Source organism: Notolepis coatsorum (assembly GCF_963971535.1).
Source record: "Notolepis coatsorum genome assembly, chromosome: 18".
NCBI classification, from domain to species: Eukaryota; Metazoa; Chordata; class Actinopteri; order Aulopiformes; family Paralepididae; genus Notolepis; species Notolepis coatsorum.
Genome location: NC_140182.1, coordinates 29,220,836 through 29,241,285, shown reverse-complemented (window position 1 = coordinate 29,241,285; position 20,450 = coordinate 29,220,836). Strand labels below are relative to the sequence as shown.

General features: G+C 42.8%; 1 protein-coding gene across 2 annotated transcripts; it reads right to left on the bottom strand.

Annotated features, from left to right (window-relative positions):
• Positions 1-824: 824 nt before the first annotated feature.
• On the bottom strand, positions 825-19,659 carry LOC311245610 (tripartite motif-containing protein 16-like). Of its 2 annotated transcripts, XR_014620751.1 has the most exons (7): positions 19,065-19,659; positions 10,771-10,866; positions 8,150-8,383; positions 5,827-5,989; positions 5,215-5,274; positions 2,652-3,488; positions 825-2,319 (listed from the first exon to the last, which is right to left on the bottom strand). XR_014620751.1 is itself a non-coding variant. In XM_084335518.1 (6 exons), exons 1-6 carry the CDS (start codon positions 19,656-19,658, stop codon positions 2,968-2,970), a joined length of 1,668 nt encoding a protein of 555 aa, XP_084191644.1. In that variant the 5' UTR covers position 19,659; the 3' UTR covers positions 825-2,967. The 2 variants fall into 2 exon arrangements, 1 of the variants encoding a protein (XP_084191644.1); XM_084335518.1 differs by having other exon boundaries at positions 825-3,488.
• Between the last annotated feature and the right edge of the window lie 791 nt (positions 19,660-20,450).

The following is a 20,450-nucleotide window of genomic DNA, read 5'->3' as shown; positions in this document are numbered from 1 at the left end:
TTTACAAACATGTTACATTTCTTTGAGGATATACTGTATTAGACTGAGCCGCTAATACATCTATTGTGCGAGTGATTTAATCATTTGTAATCATAATTTAAAAAAAAATAAGACTATTATGTCATCAATATATTTCATTTAGATTCTATAAACCCTCAAGCAAACGGATAACACAGAATGTGTACAATGAGATTGCATGAATAGTAAACTCACTTGAAAACACCCTCCCTCTTGAAATGAGCCGTTCAGAATTGCAGCCACAATAGTCATAGTTAACCCTTTCACTACCACTAAAGAAAACAGTCTGTAGTGTGGTAGTGAAAGGGTTAACCTTCTGTAGTGTGGTTGTGAAAGGGTTAACAATTTGGTAGTGTGGTAGTGAAAGGGTTAATAATGTGCGTGTGACAATATCTTGGTGAAATGTGCGTGTACAAGATGGCGTCTCGCCCGTACATCTTCTCTCATATCCTGAAATATGTTTCTGACAAAAAAGATTTACGACAGGATTGCTATGCTATTGCTGGATCTAGTCATATTTGATCTGCAACGTCTAGTCTGAAAGTTGGATCTGAATTTTTCGTAAGGACTAAAATATGTCCCCTTTAATAAAGTTGACTTGTCTCCGATTGTTGGGTGTGATGGTTTTACCCTAATGCACAATACATCCTCCATGCTAGTATGCAGAACACAAATGGAAACCTTTAGCATTTTCTTGATACTTAGTTGTGACATTAATCAGTAAAAACCATGTCACTGATGCGACTGCAGAGCGCAGCCTAAAGAGCATAATAAAATCAAAACACACAACTAAACTTGAACATATTTAATTTTATTCATTAAAGATTCAGTACAATGAAAATTGTGTTTTTCAATCTTATTGAATCTCATTCATAGAGGCAATGTTGATGTAAAATTGCCCAATATGTTAGAACCATTGTTTAATATGACTAAACTTATTACTAAAGCCCCTCTAACAGATATCCAACCTGCTTCGCTGAAGAGATTGCATCAAATAACCTCACCGTGCCTCAATAGAACCTACTGTATCATCTAACCTCAACGAGCCTCAATAGAACCTACTGTATCATCTAACCTTAACGAGCCTCAATAGAACCTACTGTATCATCTAACCTCAACGAGCCTCAATAGAACCTACTGTATCATCTACTCTATCAACAGATATCCAACCTGCTTCCCTGACGAAATTGCATCATCTACTCAGGTGTTTGGCCCATCAATCTGTCGTCAGTAGTTCTAAAGGATATCAAACAAGTAACGCAGCTAGTTTGCTACAATTTTGTTAAAGGTGCTATAGATAAAAATCTTTATGTGGAGTAATCATAAAAAAAATTATGCTGTCAATAGATTAACACTTTAATCGGCCGATCGCCCAAACAGGAAGTGATGCGGATGAAGTGGTGCTCACCCATATTTCGTCCGGGCACTCGCTATCGTTAGCAGGACTCCATCTTGACACACTGGATGTCGAACGGTTTTTATCTCGCACAGATTCCTATCAAACTGTATTTCATCATCAATATAATGCATTTGGGGCTATAAATCAAGTTCTGGAGAAAGCTGCAGAAAACGATAAAAACATACTACTTTAGACCGTATTTTAGTATGAATATGTGAATGAAAAAGTATAACGTTGCTACACCCTGAACAATAGATATAGGACGTTGAATGGGCCATAGTAATGTCAATTTAGCAATACAATTTAAAAAGTTATAGCCCTGCAAAGAAGGGGAACTTCTCCATGTTAAATAGGGCTGGCGAGGGATGGTAAATTATGAATTTAACCCCAGCGATCAAAGTGTTAATTTAAACTAAAAAGAAAATAAGTTAGAAAGGTGTGGAATAAAAGTATTGCTTTTACCCCAAAACATTATTGAATAATGAATGTATCATTTAAAAGATGTTTGTGGGTCCAAAGTGAATGTTGTTGTTTATATGTTGCAGGCATGTATCATCTCCCTACTTCCCATTTCCCCAGTGGAATGCACCTGCTGGTGCTCTAGTGCGACATCTAGTGACTGAATGTTATCTATAGCACTTTTAATTTAAGGGTTCAAAAACATAGCAACTGTGACAATTTATTTATCGCTTGATAATTTAGGCTACATGTATAATGTCACTTGGAAGATGTTTGATTCCTTGAGCCACGTGGGGAATTCACCCTTAAAAAGTGACATGTAGTAACACTGGTATAGTCCTTTAAAGTGCCAACAAGATGGCATTAAGAATATGTTCCATCGTTTATGTAAATAAACGACAGAGGAAACAGTATGATTTATGTAAATTAACTACAGAGGAAACCTTATGATTTATGTAAATGAACTACAGAGGTAACTGTATGATTTATGTAAATAAATTCCCCATGTCCATCAAATCTGCCCCCTCCATAGTCTTTTAAATCAAAACTCAAAACCCACCTATATCGCGACGCCTGGCCTTCTCTGACTCTTGCCGTACTTGTTGATGTGTTGTTCTGTTTTTCCTTTGTCTATCCGTTGATTTTATTTTTCTGTTTATTTTATACTTTTCTTTGTACTTAGCTTAGCTATGTGAATCACTTTGGTTGACAAGCGTCATGTTTAAACATGCTATACAAATAAATTTGATTGATTGATTGAAACTACAGAGGCAACTTAATATGATTTGTGTAAATAAACTACAGAGGAAACTGTATGATTTATGTAAATAAACTAGAGGCAACTTAATATGATTTATGTAAATAAACTACAGAGGAAACCTAGTATGATTTATACAGAGAAAACCTATGACTTTAGTATGATTTATGTAAATAAACTACAGAGAAAACCTAGTATGATTTATACAGAGAAAACCTAGTATGATTTATGTAAATAAACTACAGAGGAAGCCTAGTATGATTTATTTAAATAAACAACAGAGGTAACCAGTCACTTCCCAACTCTAACCCGTGCTACTGGTACGATATTATCCTCACATATCACAGATCCTCACATACGAGTCCAGCCCCAGCCTGAAGCCGGCGTACAGAGGCTGACTGAAGGCGGTCTGGACTTTGTGAAGGCAGGTGACTTTTTTACCAATGCTGTAAAAGGACAGAGTCCCTGCCTCCTGGTCCAGGTGGACCCCTACCCTGCTGGGACGTATGTACCTCTTGATCGTCGTGCGGACGTTATCGTGGAGGAAAAAGCCAGTGGAGGGAGAGCACTCCAAACTCCAGGACCGATCACTGCCTCCAAATCTACACTCACCGCCCTCCCCGCTCCTCGCGATGCTCCCGTATGCCACCGCGACGCTAAAGAAGCCCTTACACTCGACCTCCCAGTAGCAGGTGCCGGAGAGAGCCTCTCTGCACAGCACTTGGTCAAAGTGGGTGAATCTCTCCAGACGAGGATCCGCCTGCATCCTGTCGCTCCACTCCACCTTCCTGTCCCCCTGGGACACGCTCAGTGTCTGGCACGCCGTGTCGGGATCCACCGTGAGCCGGCAGAGATCTTGAGGGAGGAAACGGATACGACTTTAGATTAGAAAACGTTAAAGGTGCTATAGATAACATCGAGCCACTAGATGTCCCACTAGAGCAGTGTTTCTCAAAGTGGGGGGCGCGCCCCCCAGGGGGGGGGGCGCAGAAGCATGACAGGGGGGGCCTTGAGATTTAAAAAAAATAATAAAAAATTATTCCAGAAAATTATCACTAAAGTGCTATCTGTTGCAGCTGCACTGTTCTCCATGAAAATACCATTTCTCAAAATCTGAAAATCATTATTTAATAAAACACAGAAAAAGATCACCAAGTTACTCTGGATAAAAAAAAAACCTTTACAGACAACATTGAGACAAAGCTTCCTGACACATCTCCATCCAAACTCTTGGAAGAACTCTTTGAAATCTCATCTGATACCACCTAGAGAGCTAGTTTCAGAGTGTGGTGCTGAGTACCAAGTATCTCATCTCATGGCCCACCAAGTATCTCATGATGCAGCAGTTAAGGTGTTGATACCATTCAGCACCACATACAGTATCTGTGTGAAGCTGGCTTTTCATCCATGACAGCTCTGAAAACAAAATATAGGGCCAATTTGAAAGGTCACGATATTGGTGTTATTTCAATAAATTTAAACATGGCCCATTTCATGACTATTTTGTTGGGGCGAGGGGGGGCAAAATATTTTGGTCCGCCAAAGGGGGGCCTGACAGAAAAAGTTTGAGAAGCACTGCACTAGAGCACCAGAATGTCTCCGCTAGCAGCACGTTTATCCAATCGGGTGCATTCGATGTGGGGAACTGGGAAGTAGGGAGGGGATACATGCAACGTGTAAACAACAACGTTAATTTTGGACCCGCCAACATTTTGTAAATAAAATATTTTTTGGGGGGGGGGGAAGCAATATGATTTATTACTGTTGCGACTCCCACCTCGTCACAACTCGTCACGTCAGGCCTAATCAAGCGCAATCTGGAGCAGCTGGGCGCACTCTGAGACAGAGACACCTGCCGCATAAGAAGCCCGACAGTCCGTCGCTCAGTGCTTGATCGTACTGATCACTTGTGGTTGGTCAACCTAAAGTATATTCAAGTCCTAGCATATCTCTCTCATGTAGAAAATCAAACCCGGCTTTGTTATTTTGTTTCCCCAGTGTTTTGTTCTTTTGTTTCCCTAACCAGTGTCACTGTCCCCTCGCTCTCTCTCCCCCACTCGCACCTCTGGACTTCTCCCCCCTCTCCTCACAGACGGACTCACTCCCTGGATAAGCCCCCCCCCTGCTATACTGGACTGGTTAGTACACACGCACGAACAACAGCCCTGCGCATCTACATAACCACACCACATTCGTTTTGCACGCTAGACGCACGCACCCATACGGTAAATTGTCTTACACACACCTCATTAACATTTTCGCTGGCATCCACACACTCGCCCCACGTAGGCCCCGTTTGTAAAGGATAGTCCCCCCCCCCTTAATTATATCTTATTAAATCTGGTTTATTTATGCATCTGTCTCCTGTGTCTGTCTGTTCTGGGGTGCTGCCACATTTGACTGCTTTGTTCAACTGTAACGTATACAGAGAGAACAATATGATTTATGTAAATAAACAGAGGAAACCTAGTATGATTTATATAAATAATCTACAAAGAACACCTAGTATGATTTATGTAAATAAACTACAAAGAAAACCTAGTATGATTTGTGTAAATGTGAGGGTCCAGTTGTTACTCACATTCCAAGCACTCCTCTCTGGTCTTCGGTTTAAGAACTCGAACAATTTGTAATTTTTTCACTGGAATACAAGATGCAGAGGTTTTATTATTATCTTTCCCCCCCCCCCCCCCTCCTTTTTTCAGATTTGTCTCCCATCCCACTGTTTTAGTCGTTATGCCAATTCCCAACCCCCTTCCTGGTTGTTGCGCACTCCCCCCTACTGTTGGTCCGGGAGGCCGGAGACTGTCACATGCTTTCCTCCGACGCATGTGCAGCCAGCCGGCAGCCAGCCTGGCAGCGCAGATTCTCACCGGGAGAGTGTAACGTGTGGAAGGTCACACTACCTCCCTCCAGATCCTACCCTCGCTGTGCAGGCGCCCCGACCGAACTGTAGGGGTCGCTGTCCACAACGCCCAGGACCCACCCATCAGCTTTCCCACCCCTAACACTGCCAATTGTGTTAGTATGAACGACCAGCCAAGCTGATAGCAACGCCGAGAGCTGGATTCGAACCCAGCGTCTCCAGCGTTGATGGCGAGCGCCTTGCCCACTACACCACCTAGCCGCCCTAGACACGAGCGTTGTAGAACTGTGTCACGTGGATTTGTTTCCCCTCACATTGTGACCTCACCCTTTTCAGAGATCTGATCCCACGTCTCGCCGAAAATACTGTTGACTTGTGTTGTCAGTGTGGAAACCAGTTTCTTCACATCGTCAAACGATGAGTCGGGGTAGAAAGTGGTACTCTGGATGGTACTCACAGATCCGGAAAGGTCGCAGAAAGACTGGAAATTCTACATTGGAAACAGATTCAGATTAGAAAACGTTAAAGGTGCTATAGATAACATCGAGCCACTAGATGTCCCACTAGAGCACCAGCATGTCTCAACTAGTAGCACGTTTATCCAATCGGGTGCATTCGATGTGGGGAACTGGGAAGTAGGGAGGGGATACATGCCTGCAACATGTAAACAACAACATTAATTTTGGACCCGCCAACATTTTGTAAATTAAACATTTCTTTGGGGGAAAAGCAATCTTTTTTTATTCTGCGCCTTTCTATTATTATTATATATATTTTAATTTATATTTTATTAGTCTACATAAAAATTTTATCTACAGTATGTTATCTTCTATAGCACCTTTAATGTCCCCATATTGTGCAGTCAACACTCCTTCCTGCACATAATGGGAGACTGTATGTTAACCCTGTGAAGCGCATCTATATGACCAGCAATGTCACTAACTCACTCACAGTTAGCCACTCTGCGCCTAGTAATAATAATAATAATAATATTAATTCATACATGGATTGCAGCTCAAAGTGCTTCACAGCAAATAGCATAAAATGAAGATAGGCATAACATTTAGCATACAGTTGATAGAATAAAAGCATTGCAGACATACCGTAATAATAGGTATAAAAGTCAATAAAAGTAGTGCAATGTAGAAAGTGCAGACATAAGAATAGGCATAAAATAAGTACAATAAGTACAGTGTTGCTCAAAAGCATGTGAACCCCCCCCCCCCCCCCCCCCCCCGAACAGCCAGTCCCCCCAGTAGTGGCTCGCATGAAATGTACTTCACATCTGAGGTCGCTTTCACATATAGTTTTGGTGGACTCTGTGCGGTTCTGGTGGTGAAGTTGCAACATTGTTGCATTCTTCATTTGGTTCACCTGCGTTCACACTAAAATCTGTGAGGCGCACCCTATGCACCGAACTATCTGAACAATGTCACGCGGTCGAAAAGGGCGCTCGTCTATTGGACACAATGGAGAGTGGAAATCCCTCCCTTTCAGGAAGTGAAATGCGCGTCAACACAAACTGCGTGAGCGTGATAGTAGCAGAGACGTGGCATTGATCCATCGTTCGATTATAATTCCCATTACCGCCATCCTCTCGCTAAACAACTTGTACACCTCGTTGTTTTTGTGAGTGCCCACATTCCCCACAAGCAGCTGTTTTATTTGGTCTTCAGCCCCCCAAGTCTGTCCACGAGACATGTTTACACAGTGTGCTTGTTTTGCAGTGAATGCGCACCGCGGTAATATTAATAATAATAACAGCTGTTTTTTCTTCTTCCTTGTTCTACCCCAAGATGCACAGTAGATAGATAGATAGATGCAGTGTGCTTGTTTTGCAGTGAATGCGCACCGCGGTAATATTAATAATAATAACAGCTGTTTTTTTTCGTCCTTGTTCTACCCCAAGATGCACAGTAGATAGATAGATAGATGCAGTGTGCTTGTTTTGCAGTGAATGCGCACTGCGGTAATATTAATAATAATAACAGCTGTGTTTTTTTTCTTCCTTGTTCTACCCCTAGATGCACAGTAGATAGATAGATAGATAGATAGATAGATAGATAGATAGATAGATAGATAGATAGATAGATAGATGCAGTGTGCTTGTTTTGCAGTGAATGCGCACTGCGGTAATATTAATAATAATAACAGCTGTGTTTTTTTTCTTCCTTGTTCTACCCCAAGATGCACAGTAGATAGATAGATAGATAGATAGATGCAGTGTGCTTGTTTTGCAGTGAATGCGCGCTGCGGTAATAATATACCCAAGATGGTTTATCAGGTGACTTCCTACGTTTGGTTCGATGAAGCCGAACCGAGACCTACGTTTTCAGGCGGACCAGAGTTCGCCTGCTTGGTCCGCGGACCGAGTTCGACGCGCATTCACACAAACCTGAAAAACCGGACTATCGAATTCTGGTCCGAAAGTCCGGACCAAACAGCCCCTGTGTGAAAGCGACCCGAGTCCTTGTGTTTTTGTTTGTGTTTTGTGAGAATAGTGCCACCATGAAACGACACAAGTAACACGTCACTTCCTGTTCATCGTGCGTTTTTTCCTAAACACAATTGGATCTGGTCGATCATATTATAATTTGGCCTATCAACTATATAAATAATATAACAGCTCCACAAACATAGCCGACATCACCTGAAGGTATTGGATGTGGTCTTGTGTTTTTGAAAACTCAGTCAACTCTGCGTCTTTGGCCCTCAGGTCAGAAAGGTCTCGTTCCAGCTGTTTGAGCTGCTCTCCCGCCCGACCCGCTGCAGCCTCCTCCTGGGTCCTGACCAGCGCCTCCACCTCGCCGCGCATCCTCTCAGCAGTGCACACCACGCTCGCACACACTCTGCCACTCTCCTCCACCAGCGCCTGGGCCCAGACCTGAGGTCCAACAGGAGGGAGACACGGGAAATAGGATGAGGGAGGGTTTTGAACCCTTTCACTACCACACTACACAGACGGTTAACCCTTTGTCGTGTGGCAGTGAAAGGGTTAACATTATGTATTGTCACAGTGAAAGGGTTAACCCTTTGGTAGTGTGGTAGTGAAAGGGTTACTGATCTGCTGATCAATGACTAACGGTTTCAACAGTAGTAATGATCTGCTGATCATGATTATTATAATCAAAACTTGATATACATTATATCTGTAAAGGTATTCTGATATACAAGTCAAGTCAAGTCAAGTCAAGAGTTTTATTTGTCACGGCATACAAGCATACAGTGAAATGCGGGGGGTCTTGCCCGCAACGATTGTGCAATAATACAATAATAAGAATAGGATGAGAATAAAACATTTTGTGCAATAATACAAGTAATAAGAATAGACATAACAGGTATATGTACATAAAGTTTACAAAAAGCATGGTAAGACATGCTAAGGTCCTGCGATAGTGCAATAGACTGTTAGCTACGGATGAGGCACTGGGTCTTATGTACACTACTATACAATGCTATACAATACAATCTACACTCTACAGTTATACTACCGGTATGTGTCCTTATTGCTAGCTTGCTATATCCTTTTAAAGTGACCTTTCATTGTGTAAAGTGACCGTTGAGTGTGAGCGTGTGCAGCATGTGTGTGTGTGTTCATGCTAAAGTGACTACTAGTGTGTGAGCGTATGCAGTGTGTGTGTTGTGTGTGTGCTCATGTGTGCTTGTGTGTGGAGAGTTCAGTGTTCAAGACTCTGATGGCCTGGGGGAAGAAGCTGAACCGAAGTCTCTCTGTCCTAGTTGCTGGTGTTCGCAGGCGTTTGCCTGACCGCAGCAGCTTGAACAGGCTGTTGTTGGGGTGGTGAGGGTCCTTCATTATTCTGCAGGCTCTGGATTTGCACCTCTTGTTATATTATAAGACCTGCAGGGGTGGTAGTGCAATACCCGTAGTACGCTCAGCTGAGCGCACCACTCTCTGTAGGGCCTTCTTGTCCTGTGCCTTGCTGTTTCCATACCAGGCAGTGATGTTTCCAGTCAAGATGCTCTCTACAGCTCCGGAGTAGAAGGACTGGAGTATCTTCCCCGATACTTTGAACTTCCTTAACCCATTCTCCACCAATCACGTGTTAAGGCGGGTTTCTCCGCCATGCGTTGTCTGCCAATCACGCCGTGAGGCGTGTTTTAGATCAATATTTCATATTTTCGTCATGGTATTCATATTTCACCCACAGAGTCTTGGCTGATGCTGTCTGAGCCAGCACAACTCTGCAACGCTTCAATACTGCCACCTTGTGGCCGATCGGCGAGTTGCCAAACCTGAAGTGCCCGTTGGAGCTCGGTCTGTCCCCTAATTTCGTCCGGCCACTCGTTTATCGTCCCGGAGCTCAATACAGACACCGTGGATATGGATCAAACTGCATTTGATAATCTAATACATGCATTTATGCCTATATCTCACGTTCTATGAAATACTGCAGAAAAAGATAAAAACATATTTATACTCTAGACGGTATTTTAGTATGAATGTATGAATGAAAAAGTAAAACGTTCCTACATCCTGAACGATAGATAATTGATGTTGAATGGGCCATAGTAATGTCAATTTAGCAATACAATTTAAAAAGTTATAGCCCTGCAAAGAAGGTGAACATCTCCATAGACAAATAGCGCTGGCAGAGGATGGTTTAGGATGGTCAAAGTGGTGGCAGAGAATGGGTTAACTGTCTCAGGTGGTAGGGCCTAACAAAAATAATGGTTTGGTTCCGGTTTGCCGACCGACCCTGCCGATTTAGGTGCGACCCAATTTATTTTATGGAGTTCAAAAAAAAATATATATATATATATATATATATATATATATATATATATAAAAATGTACACAATACAATTTCATAAAAATCTTAGTCAAACCTTTAGTATTATGGATATTAAACATGCTGGCAGAGTACATGCATCCATGTTGTCGTGAAATTTTTTATTAAATAAAGAAATTCCCTATCCATAGTCGCCGTGGGAAGATAAAATAAAAAATTAAATTAAATTAAATAAATTCCCTACCTACTCATGGCCTTAACTGACAACCAACAGGAACCAAACAATATTTCTTTTTATGCCTAGAGGCGCTGCTTCGCCTTCTTTACGACTGAGTCTGTGTGTGTTGTAAAGGTTATGTAAAGGTATATCAGAATACCTTTAGATATACGAGATGGTTCATCTCAAGGGGTAATTCCAAATAAAGAATTTCAATATATAAGGTATATCAGTATATCTGATAACCCCCCCCTCCCCCCAATATTGCAGCCCCATCACTGTACAGTCAATACCAACACTCACCGCTAGGCTCAGAATAGAATGCCTGAGCTTCTGGACCTTCTCTTCGCCCGCTTTGATTTCCTCTTCATATTTGACCTTCGTCCCTCCTATTTGCTTCTGTAAATAAGTAATATTCCATTAAAGGGGCACTTCACCAAAAAACAACGCTGGTTTATTTTGCACATAATCTCACACATATCCCAAGGCTCTAAACTGTTTTGCACACATTTATTGAGTTAGTGAGTCTGAATGTGGCCACCAGTGATGTCATCAGAGGACACTGAATCCTTGTGTTGTGTTCAATTACAGTTCAGTGAAATGATGCAGGTGGAAAAATAGCAATTCCTATTGCAATCCTTATCTCCGTTTTCTTCATCTACTTCATTTAATCTAGCTGTAATTAACACAACACAAAGATTCAATGTCCTCTGATCACTGGTGGTCATATTCAGACTAATTAACTCTCAAACTAAATGAATGTGTGCAAAACACTTTAGAGCCTTGGCATTATGTGTGAGATTCTGTGCAAATTTAAACAAATATATATATTTATGTGTGTGTGTGTGTGTGTGTGTGTGTGTGTGTGTGTGTGTGTGTGTGTGTGTGTGTGTGTGTGTGTGTGTAATCTGATCATAAAATGTCACTAATCTGTAACACAGTAATCACGTTACACAAAAAAAGGCAGGGGTGGAACGTAACTAAGTATTTTTTTTTACTTAAGTACAATTTCGAGCTACTTGTATTTTACGTGAGTATTTACATTTTAGGGAACTTTGTACTTTTACTCCATGACATTTCAAAGGAAATATTGAACTTTTTACTCCACTACATGTATCTGAACCCATCAGTTAAGTAGTTACTTTGAAGAAAAATATTTTGCATAGCATGTTGCATGGCAACAATATTATGAAGATTATGTACTTTCAAATCTGAAGCCTGTCAACTTCAAGAGGCCGTAATCAGGGAAGCATAACCGGACTACATACCACTTTAACATGACATTTAATCAGAGCAGCATAACCGGACTACATAACACTTTAACATGACATTTAATCAGAGCAGCATAACTGGACCACATACCACTTTAACATGACATTTAATCAGAGCAGCATAACTGGACCACATACCACTTTAACATCACCTTTAATCAGAGCAGCATTACTGGACCACATATGTAACAGTTGTCACATCGTCACCTCAAACTTCGCTGCCCCAAGGGAGTTTCGAACCCGGGTATCCCACGCCGCGGGCAACAACACAGACCGCTATACCAAGAAGTGAACTCACTGCTTTGTAACGAAGTGAACTCACTGCTTTGTAATGTGTCTGTGTCTTTTGAGGATGAGAGTGAGTTTAACCCATAGCACCGCTACTCACCCCAGCCCTTCGTGACTGCACTTCACGATACCATCAGTTACACTCTCCCTCCTTAAACTCACTCCACTCCACCCAAGGCATCCGGGTGAGTCGGCACTGTAATGATAAGTGCTATCATAGCTGCTACCACTAAGTGGCAGTATAACATCATGCAAGCTGTTACTATGGTTACTGGTAGGGCTATATAATTAGGGCACCGGTGTACAACCTGCAGACAATAAACAGCTGGCTGAAGCAAGCATAAAGAACTAACCAAGTGTCTTATTGATAGTAGACTACAATCTTTACATGGTACCAGGAGTAAAAGCAAGAAGATGGAAGCATTTAAACCGCCCGGCACATTGAAACGGACGGGAAATGTGGATGCAAATTGGAGAGCGTTCAAACAGCAATTCCTGCTGTATCTCGCCGCTGTTGGAGTGGACAAGAGTGTAGATGCGAGGAAAATAGCCATGCTACTCACCAGGCCACGTGAGCGGATCGGCGCGGCCGAGAAATCCGCTCTTCAAAGCTTGGTCCGCTCCGCTAATCGATCATGTTGACCCCGCCCCCAAGTCGCTCTCCGCTCGCTCCCCGCTCACCTTGAATCGAGCCCCGCGCCAGATCGCTCGGCAGATTTTTTTTTGCATGTATATTACATCAACAGTGTTAAACCACTGTGAGCGACCTGGAGTGGATTGGAGCGGAGGAGAACTCTCGCTCCGGACGTCGCGCCGACCCATTTTAAAACCCACTCCTCGCTCACGTCAAAACCGCCCGCTCCGCGCCCCGCGCCGCTCACGCTCCGATCCGCTCACATGGCCTGCTACTCACCATCGCCGGCACAGAGGCAATAGAAGTCTTCAACACCTTTATGTACAGTATGTTGAACCCGAGGACAAAGACAAGTTTGACGAGGTCATAAAAAAGTTTGATGAGCACTGCCTGTCAAGAAAAAATTAAACGTACTAGCGGTACATCTTTCGTTGCCGTTTTCAGAACCCGGGTGAGTCATTTGATAACTTTCTCACCAATCTAAAGATAAAGGCAAAGTCCTGCAATTTTGGTGCTCTCAGAGACTCTATGGTAAGAGATCAGATAGTGTTGGGGACTAATGAGAAGAAAATCAGGGAGAAATTGTTGAGGGAAATAGACCTCACGTTGGAGTGCGCTATACGGATATGTCAAGCCAGTGAGCTAGCGCGTCAACATTCAATTACGTTCAGTGAGCATGCGCACGGAGCAGAGTGCCAGGAGAGCGAGGCAGTGAACGCCCTGTCCGCGAAAGAAAGGCGATGGAGCAAATATAGAGACAAGGATGACAAAACTAACATTAAAGACACTGACCGAGAGATGTTCAATTGTAAGAGGTGTGGTGAAAAACACAAACCAAGACAATGTCCTGCTTATGGGAAGATGTGTGCCAAATGTAAGGGACAAAACCATTATGCAAGAATGTGTCTATCCAAGAAAAAAGGACAGGGTGTGAGAACACTGCAAGAAACGGATTACACTGACAGTGATGATGCATTGTTTATTGGTATGGTTTCACGTGAGGCAGATGCTGACAGCACACAGCCCTCAGATTTGCGGGATACAGCCCATACTGTAAACGCTGTAGGTGATGACAGATGGATTGTGCCACTGATGGTCAATGGGACAATCGTGACCTTTAAAATTGACACAGGGGCTGAAGCTAACTTAATAAATGAAAGTAATCTCAAAGCACTTAGTGAGAAGCCTAGAAAAATCACAGAAAAAGTCACAACTGAAAGCTTACAATGGGCAGGCAATAACAACAAAGGGTGGATGTAGACTAAGGGTGCTTTCTCACTCACCATTCGGGTCCGTTCCATCCTCGTTCCGTCCTTGGATACAACCCCATTGTAATCATCCTGACTAATAATGATGAATTGAAAATGGGGGACCCTGATGTAAACAAGACTAAATTCTTTCTCTGGTCTGCATCCCCTTAACAATTGTGTGTATTGAGCCGTACTGTATTGTACCCATTCTGCAATCTGTTAATACAATTTCCAATCAATCAATCAATAATAGGAATGGAACACTGGTGCATTAATGTTTTATTAATGTACGCTGTCCCCATGGTTCAAATAAATAAAGTTAGTAAACCTATACCCGTGTTCTAATGGTTTCTCTCTTTTTGGGTTTGTTTATTCTGCAGGAGGATGCAAATACGGCTTCTGAAAGCACACAGACAGTGCCTGTAAACGTAGATGCACAGCTGCAGCGTGCACTATCCCCACCACTGAATGACAGAAATTATGTAAGTAACAATAATGTCTTAACAAAATACATATTTGACTGTGTAGTGGATGGTTGGATAGATGGAAGACACAGAGCTCCCTGCCCCCTCCCCTCAGGTTTGGTGTGTGAACGATGTCATGGTCTGATTACCGGTACTCAGGCTGAGCACTCACACCAAACCTGTGAATGTGATGGGTTGCATTCCATTCCCAATAGCCTGTTTACAGAGTCCATCAGCAAGACATAGTCATTTGCAAACAAGATACAAACTCATTGCAATCATCCTGACAAAATAATGATGAATTGAAAATGGGGGACCCTGATGTAAACAAGACTAAATTCTTTCTCTGGTCTGCATCCCCTTAACAATTGTGTGTATTGAGCCGTACTGTATTGTACCCATTCTGCAATCTGTTAATACAATTTCCAATCAATCAATCAATAATGGGAATGGAACACTGGTGCATTAATGTTTTATTAATGTACGCTGTCCCCATGGTTCAAATAAATAAAGTTAGTAAACCTATACCCGTGTTCTAATGGTTTCTCTCTTTTTGGGTTTGTTTATTCTGCAGGTGGATGCAAATAAGCCATATCAGCCCAATCCAAGAGAAATACCAGGTCAAACACTGGCAAACAAAACGCTACGTTTCCAAGAGAAATGGTTTAAAGCATTTTCTTGGATTCACTACAGTCATACACACAGTGGAGTCCTGTGCTTTTATTGTGCAAAAGCATTTCAACGTGAGAAGTCTACCCTGGCGAAATACACTGATCCAGCATTTGTTTCTGCTGGATTCAGAAACTGGAAAAAGGCTGTGGAGAGATTTACAGATCATACAAACAGCAAGTCTCATAAGCTTGCAGTTATGCAACATTATCAGAAACCAAATCCTATTAATGCTCAGCTTTCTAGTGCTTTGGCAGCATCACAGCAAAAAGCCATGTCATGCTTGAAGAAGATCATGAGCAGTGTGCAATTCCTGGGCAGACAAGGTCTGGCTCTCAGAGGCCATGAATCAGATCAAGGAAATCTGTCTCAGTTACTCAGGATGAGATCAGCTGATGACTCCAAGTTGTTTGAGTGGCTTAATTCACGTGTCGATTACACAAGCCCCCAAATCCAAAATGAAATGTTGAACATAATGGCAAAATCCATCATTAGAGATATAGCCACTGAAATCAGATCACAACCACAGTTGCAATACTCCATCATTATTGATGGAACACAGGACATCACTGGGACCGAACAGGAATCAATCTGTCTTCGCTATGTTGACCACAACCTTATTCCCCATGAAGAATTTGTTGGTTTATATGAAGTGTCGCTCACAACTGGACAAAACCTAGCAAATGTAGCCAAAGATGTGCTGCTTCGTCTTGGTTTGTCTCTTGATGGGCTCCGGGGACAGACATATGATGGAGCAGCAAACATGTCCGGAAAATATTCTGGTGCACAAGCCTATATTTCACAAGCACAGCCACTGGCTCTGTATGTACACTGTGGTCCTCACTGTGTTAATTTGATAACACAGGCAACTTGCACAGCTTCATCTGTAGTCCGTGATGCTCTGCAATGGGTCCATGAATTGGGGCGTCTGTTTGGACTTTCAGGCAAGTTCAAGAACATCTTCAGCAACATTGCCACATCTTCACATGGATCCTTCACCACACTGAAGCCGATGTGTCCTACACGGTGGACTGTGCGAGTCGCAGCAGTGCATGCAGTCCTCAATCAGTATGCGGCAGTGTTACTCAGCTTGGAAGAGATGGCTTCAACTGGCTCTGAATCAGCTACAAAGGCAAATGGTCTGCTTGACAGATTCCAGAAAGGAAACACAGTTCTGGGACTCCATCTTGCTTTGGAGGTTCTTGAGGCAATGGAATGCCTCAACAAATCCTTGCAAAGGCGAACCACCACAATCACAGGGATGCAGGCTGCAGTAGAGTGTGTCAAGACAGCTCTCCACAAGAAACGAACAGAGGAAAGATTCCAACAGGTATATGTCACAAATATAACAGTACTATATATGTATGTCCCTATCCTATGTCATAAATGTCATTAAGAATTGAAAATCCTGACTAATAATGATGAATTGAAAATGGGGGACCCTAATGTAAACAAGACTAAATTCTTTCTCTGGTCTGCATCCCCTTAACAATTGTGTGTATTGAGCTGTACTGTATTGTACCCATTCTGCAATCTGTTAAATAAAATTTTCATTCATTCACAGATATTTGACAACACCGCAAAGCTGGTCAGTGGTCACCTCACTAAACATCGATCCGATGGAAATGCCTCGTATCCGCAACCCTCCAAAACGTCTAACTGGTGACGCTGCAGCACATGTCCCAGCAACTTCTGTGGACTTCTTCAGAGGGGAGTTCTTCAAAATACTGGACACAGCAGATCTGCAATTCCGAGAGCGGTTTAATCAAAGAAGCTTTGAAGTGCTTCAGAAGTTGGAGGGTGTGCTTATTAGGGGAGAAAGTGATGACATTGTGGACAAGTATCCAGAGATGAACAGGAGGATGCTGGATGTTCAGCTAGCCATGTTCAAAGCAACTAACACCTATGCATCAAGCACAGAAGCTGCAGACATCCTGAGAGGCATGTTGCCTGAAGTCAGAGGTCTTTTTGATCAGGTGGAGGTCCTTGTGAGGCTGTTGCTGGTTGTTCCCTCATCCTCTGCTGAAGCTGAGAGGAGTTTCAGCGGACTCCGGAGGTTGAAGACCTGGCTTCGCAACTCCATGAAGCAGAAAAGGTTGAACAGTGTGGCAGTTTGTCATATACATCAAGAAAGAGTTGATGCCTTTGACATTAGAGAACTCTGTGAGGAATTCATCTCTGCCCATGATCGGAGACAACATGTCTTTGGAAGCATTGGATGAGTTTAAATGTGAAAATGTCAATTTAAATAATGGAGAAGTCACTTTAAAGGAATGAGGTATATAAAGTCACTTTAAGGAAAGAACAGATGTGGCTCTTGTATAATATAGTTTAGATACATTAAGTATAATAATGACAAAGTTAAAATTGTATAGTAGTCTACATAGAAACAGGTTTGTTATATAACTTATGTACCAGTGCATAAGAGTGATTTATGTTAATGTTTTGTACCTGTAATTAAATTTGATTAAAAGTGATTGGTGATAGATAAAGGTGATAGATACATTAAGAGCTAAAATTGTATATTGTATAGTAGTGTTTCTCAGGAACCTAGCATGTATTTTTTTTTATCATGCATATCTTGTATTACTGTGTTCATAATTGCTAATTGAAGCACCATATAATAAATGTTCTTTCACCATAAACCTTTCAAATTTGTTTATTATTTGTCACAACAATACTTGTTTCTGTATGAGCTCAAAAAAAGTCAACCAACGAACTAGATTCTTGTACCGGATCTCCTCTCTGGTAAACAAGAATACCCTGAAGACTCTGGCAGGAGCACTCATTCAAGGGTACTATGACTATGCTTACCTCATGGTACCAAAGCACCTCAAAGGCGCTTAAAACGTTTATGTCACAAATGTAATGGTAAATGGTAAATGGCTGCTTTTTTATATAGCGCTTTTATCCAAAGCGCTTTACAATTTGTTACTCACATTTTTACCCATTCACTCACACATTCACACACCAACGGCGGAGGCAACCATGCAAGGTGCCAACCTGCTCATCGGGAGCAATTAGGGGTTAAGTGTCTTGCTCAAGGACACATCAACACGCTGCCCGGGAGGAGCGGGAATCGAACCGGGAACCTCCGGATTGCCAGACGACTGCTCTACCTCCCGAGCCACTGTCGCCCCAGTGTATCAGTACTAAATACCTATATGTCCCTATGCCATAAATGTCATGTATGTTGTGTATTTCATAAATGTCTATATGAATTGAAAATGGGGGATCCTGATGGAAACAAGACAAACGTCTTTCTCAGGTCTGCATCCCCTTAACAATTGTATGTATTGAGCCGTACTGTATTGTACCCATTCTGCAATCTGTTAAATAAAGTTTTCATTCATTCATTCACTCAGTGTGTCGTTTACATGGAGAAATGGCGCCACCGCTTGGGAAAATGCGGTATTGCACCCCTGGTCGGCCCCCCCCCTAACCCCCCCCCCCCATCGCCGTCACTCGCCACGCCCCCAAATCTGTCCCCCGCACACATTGAGAGAGAGTTACGCCAGTGGTCAGTTGTCACATCAAACTTTTTCGAACCCATGTCTCCCACGCCGAGGGCAACAACACAGACCGCTATACCAAGAAGTGAACTCACTGCTTTGTAACGTGTCTTTGTAACGTGTTTGTGTCTTTTGAGGATGAGAGTGAGTTTAACCCAGGGCCATAGCACCACTACTCACCCCAACCCTTCTTGACTGCACTTCACGATACCATCCGTTACACTTACATACCACTTTAACACAACCTTTTGACGTCCCAAGCATTGGAATAATAGACAAACGTCATGTAGAATGCATACTTTTACTTTACATTCAATTTGCAATTACATTCAATTGCAAATACTTCTCCACTTTTACTTAAGTGGAATTTGAATGGAGGACTTTTACCAGAGTACTCATTTATCTGGGTATTTCTACTTTTACTTAAGTAAAAGAACTGTGTACTTTTTCCACCACTGAAAATAAGTAATTTGTTCTTTCTTGGCTGTGAATGTCCTGTAAAAACCTACCTGTTTCTCAGTCCTCTCTGCCGCAGCCGAGACGATATCGTGGCCTTTGTGTTCATCCATCACACACAGCAGACATATGCACTGCTGGTCAGTGTGACAGTAGACCTCCAGCAGTTTGTCGTGACAAGGACACATATACTTCTCCTGTAGGTTCGAGGAGGCATTCACCAGCTTGTGCTTCTTAAACACAGGCGAGTTTCTGTGAGGTTGGAGGTGGTTCTCACAGTAGGAAGCCAGGCACTGCAGACAGGACTGGACGGCTTTCAGCTTTCTACCGGGACAGATGTCACACTCCACGTCTCCGGGCCCAGCACAGAGGACAGGGGAGCTGGTTGGAGCTGTTGTCTCCTTCTTCAGCTTATCGAGCAGTTCGACCAGCACAGTGTTCCTGTTCAGAACGGGTCTTGGTGTGAAGGCCTGCCTGCACTGTGGACAGCTGAAGACTGGTTTATTATTATTATTCCTGTCCCAGAAGCCAGAGATGCATGCCATACAATAGGTGTGACCACAGGGAATGGTCACCGGGTCCTTCAGAGTGTCCAAGCAAACAGAACAAGACAGCGGGTCTGGATCTACCGAAACACACTCTGCCATTTTCAACTATTCAGCAGCAGCAGCAACGCTGGTAAGTTTCGTTTTCTCTCAAAGAGAAAGTGATTGTTGAGATGGGAGGGGTTTATGGTTGTTGTGTGTGTTACAGAGGCGTTATTCTTTTCCGTAGCCGCATTTCTCGGAGACGCTCTCTGATTGGCCACTGACATGTTTGCCCAACCGCGTGACGAGCTGTGCTTTGCCCATTTCCGCGTTGAACAGCCTGCAAACTACCTGGCATTCTATCGCCATGCTCTAACTCTAACCTGAACCAACTTCGAAAGAGTGCCTAAGCTTAACCGTCGAAAGAACTTGCCGTCACGCTCTAAAGTCTAAGACAAACTCTAACCTTAACCAACTTCGAAAGAGTGCCTAAGCTTAACCAGTGTAGAAACAGGCGTCGGCCAATCAGAGAGCGTCTCCGAGAAATGCGGCTACGGAAAAAATAACGCGTTACAGAGAAGCATGCCGCTGCAGAGCCGCAGAGCCAGCGGCAGTCTCAGGGCCGCGCTCTGACAGGCGCTGTGAGGGCCACTCAGCAGCGCCACCCACCCAATGGCTGAATTGGAGTATTGCACTGTGCAGGCACAGCTGTGAGATCCGCGCAAGGCCAGAGGATGTACATACTGTATGAGTAAATTAACTATACTTTTGCTCACACAATATCTTGAATGAATGCGTTTATTTATTTCGAACATAAATTGAAAATAAATAATAATAAAAAACAATGCAACTCATATTCACTCCACAAACTGAAATATACATACATTGTTGAATGAACAGCCTGTTTCTTGA

What these genes read in the sequence shown, in the direction of transcription:
- LOC311245610 (XM_084335518.1), bottom strand. Translation starts at nt 19,658, where the DNA reads ATGGCAGAGTGTGTTTCGGTAGATCCAGACCCGCTGTCTTGTTCTGTT. An exon ending in ACCACATCCAATACCTTCAG is followed by an intron (nt 5,990 to 8,149) that starts GTGATGTCGGCT and finishes TTTCCAATGTAG; the next exon opens with AATTTCCAGTCTTTCTGCGA. An exon ending in CAGAGAGGAGTGCTTGGAAT is followed by an intron (nt 3,489 to 5,214) that starts GTGAGTAACAAC and finishes TCCTCCCTCAAG; the next exon opens with ATCTCTGCCGGCTCACGGTG.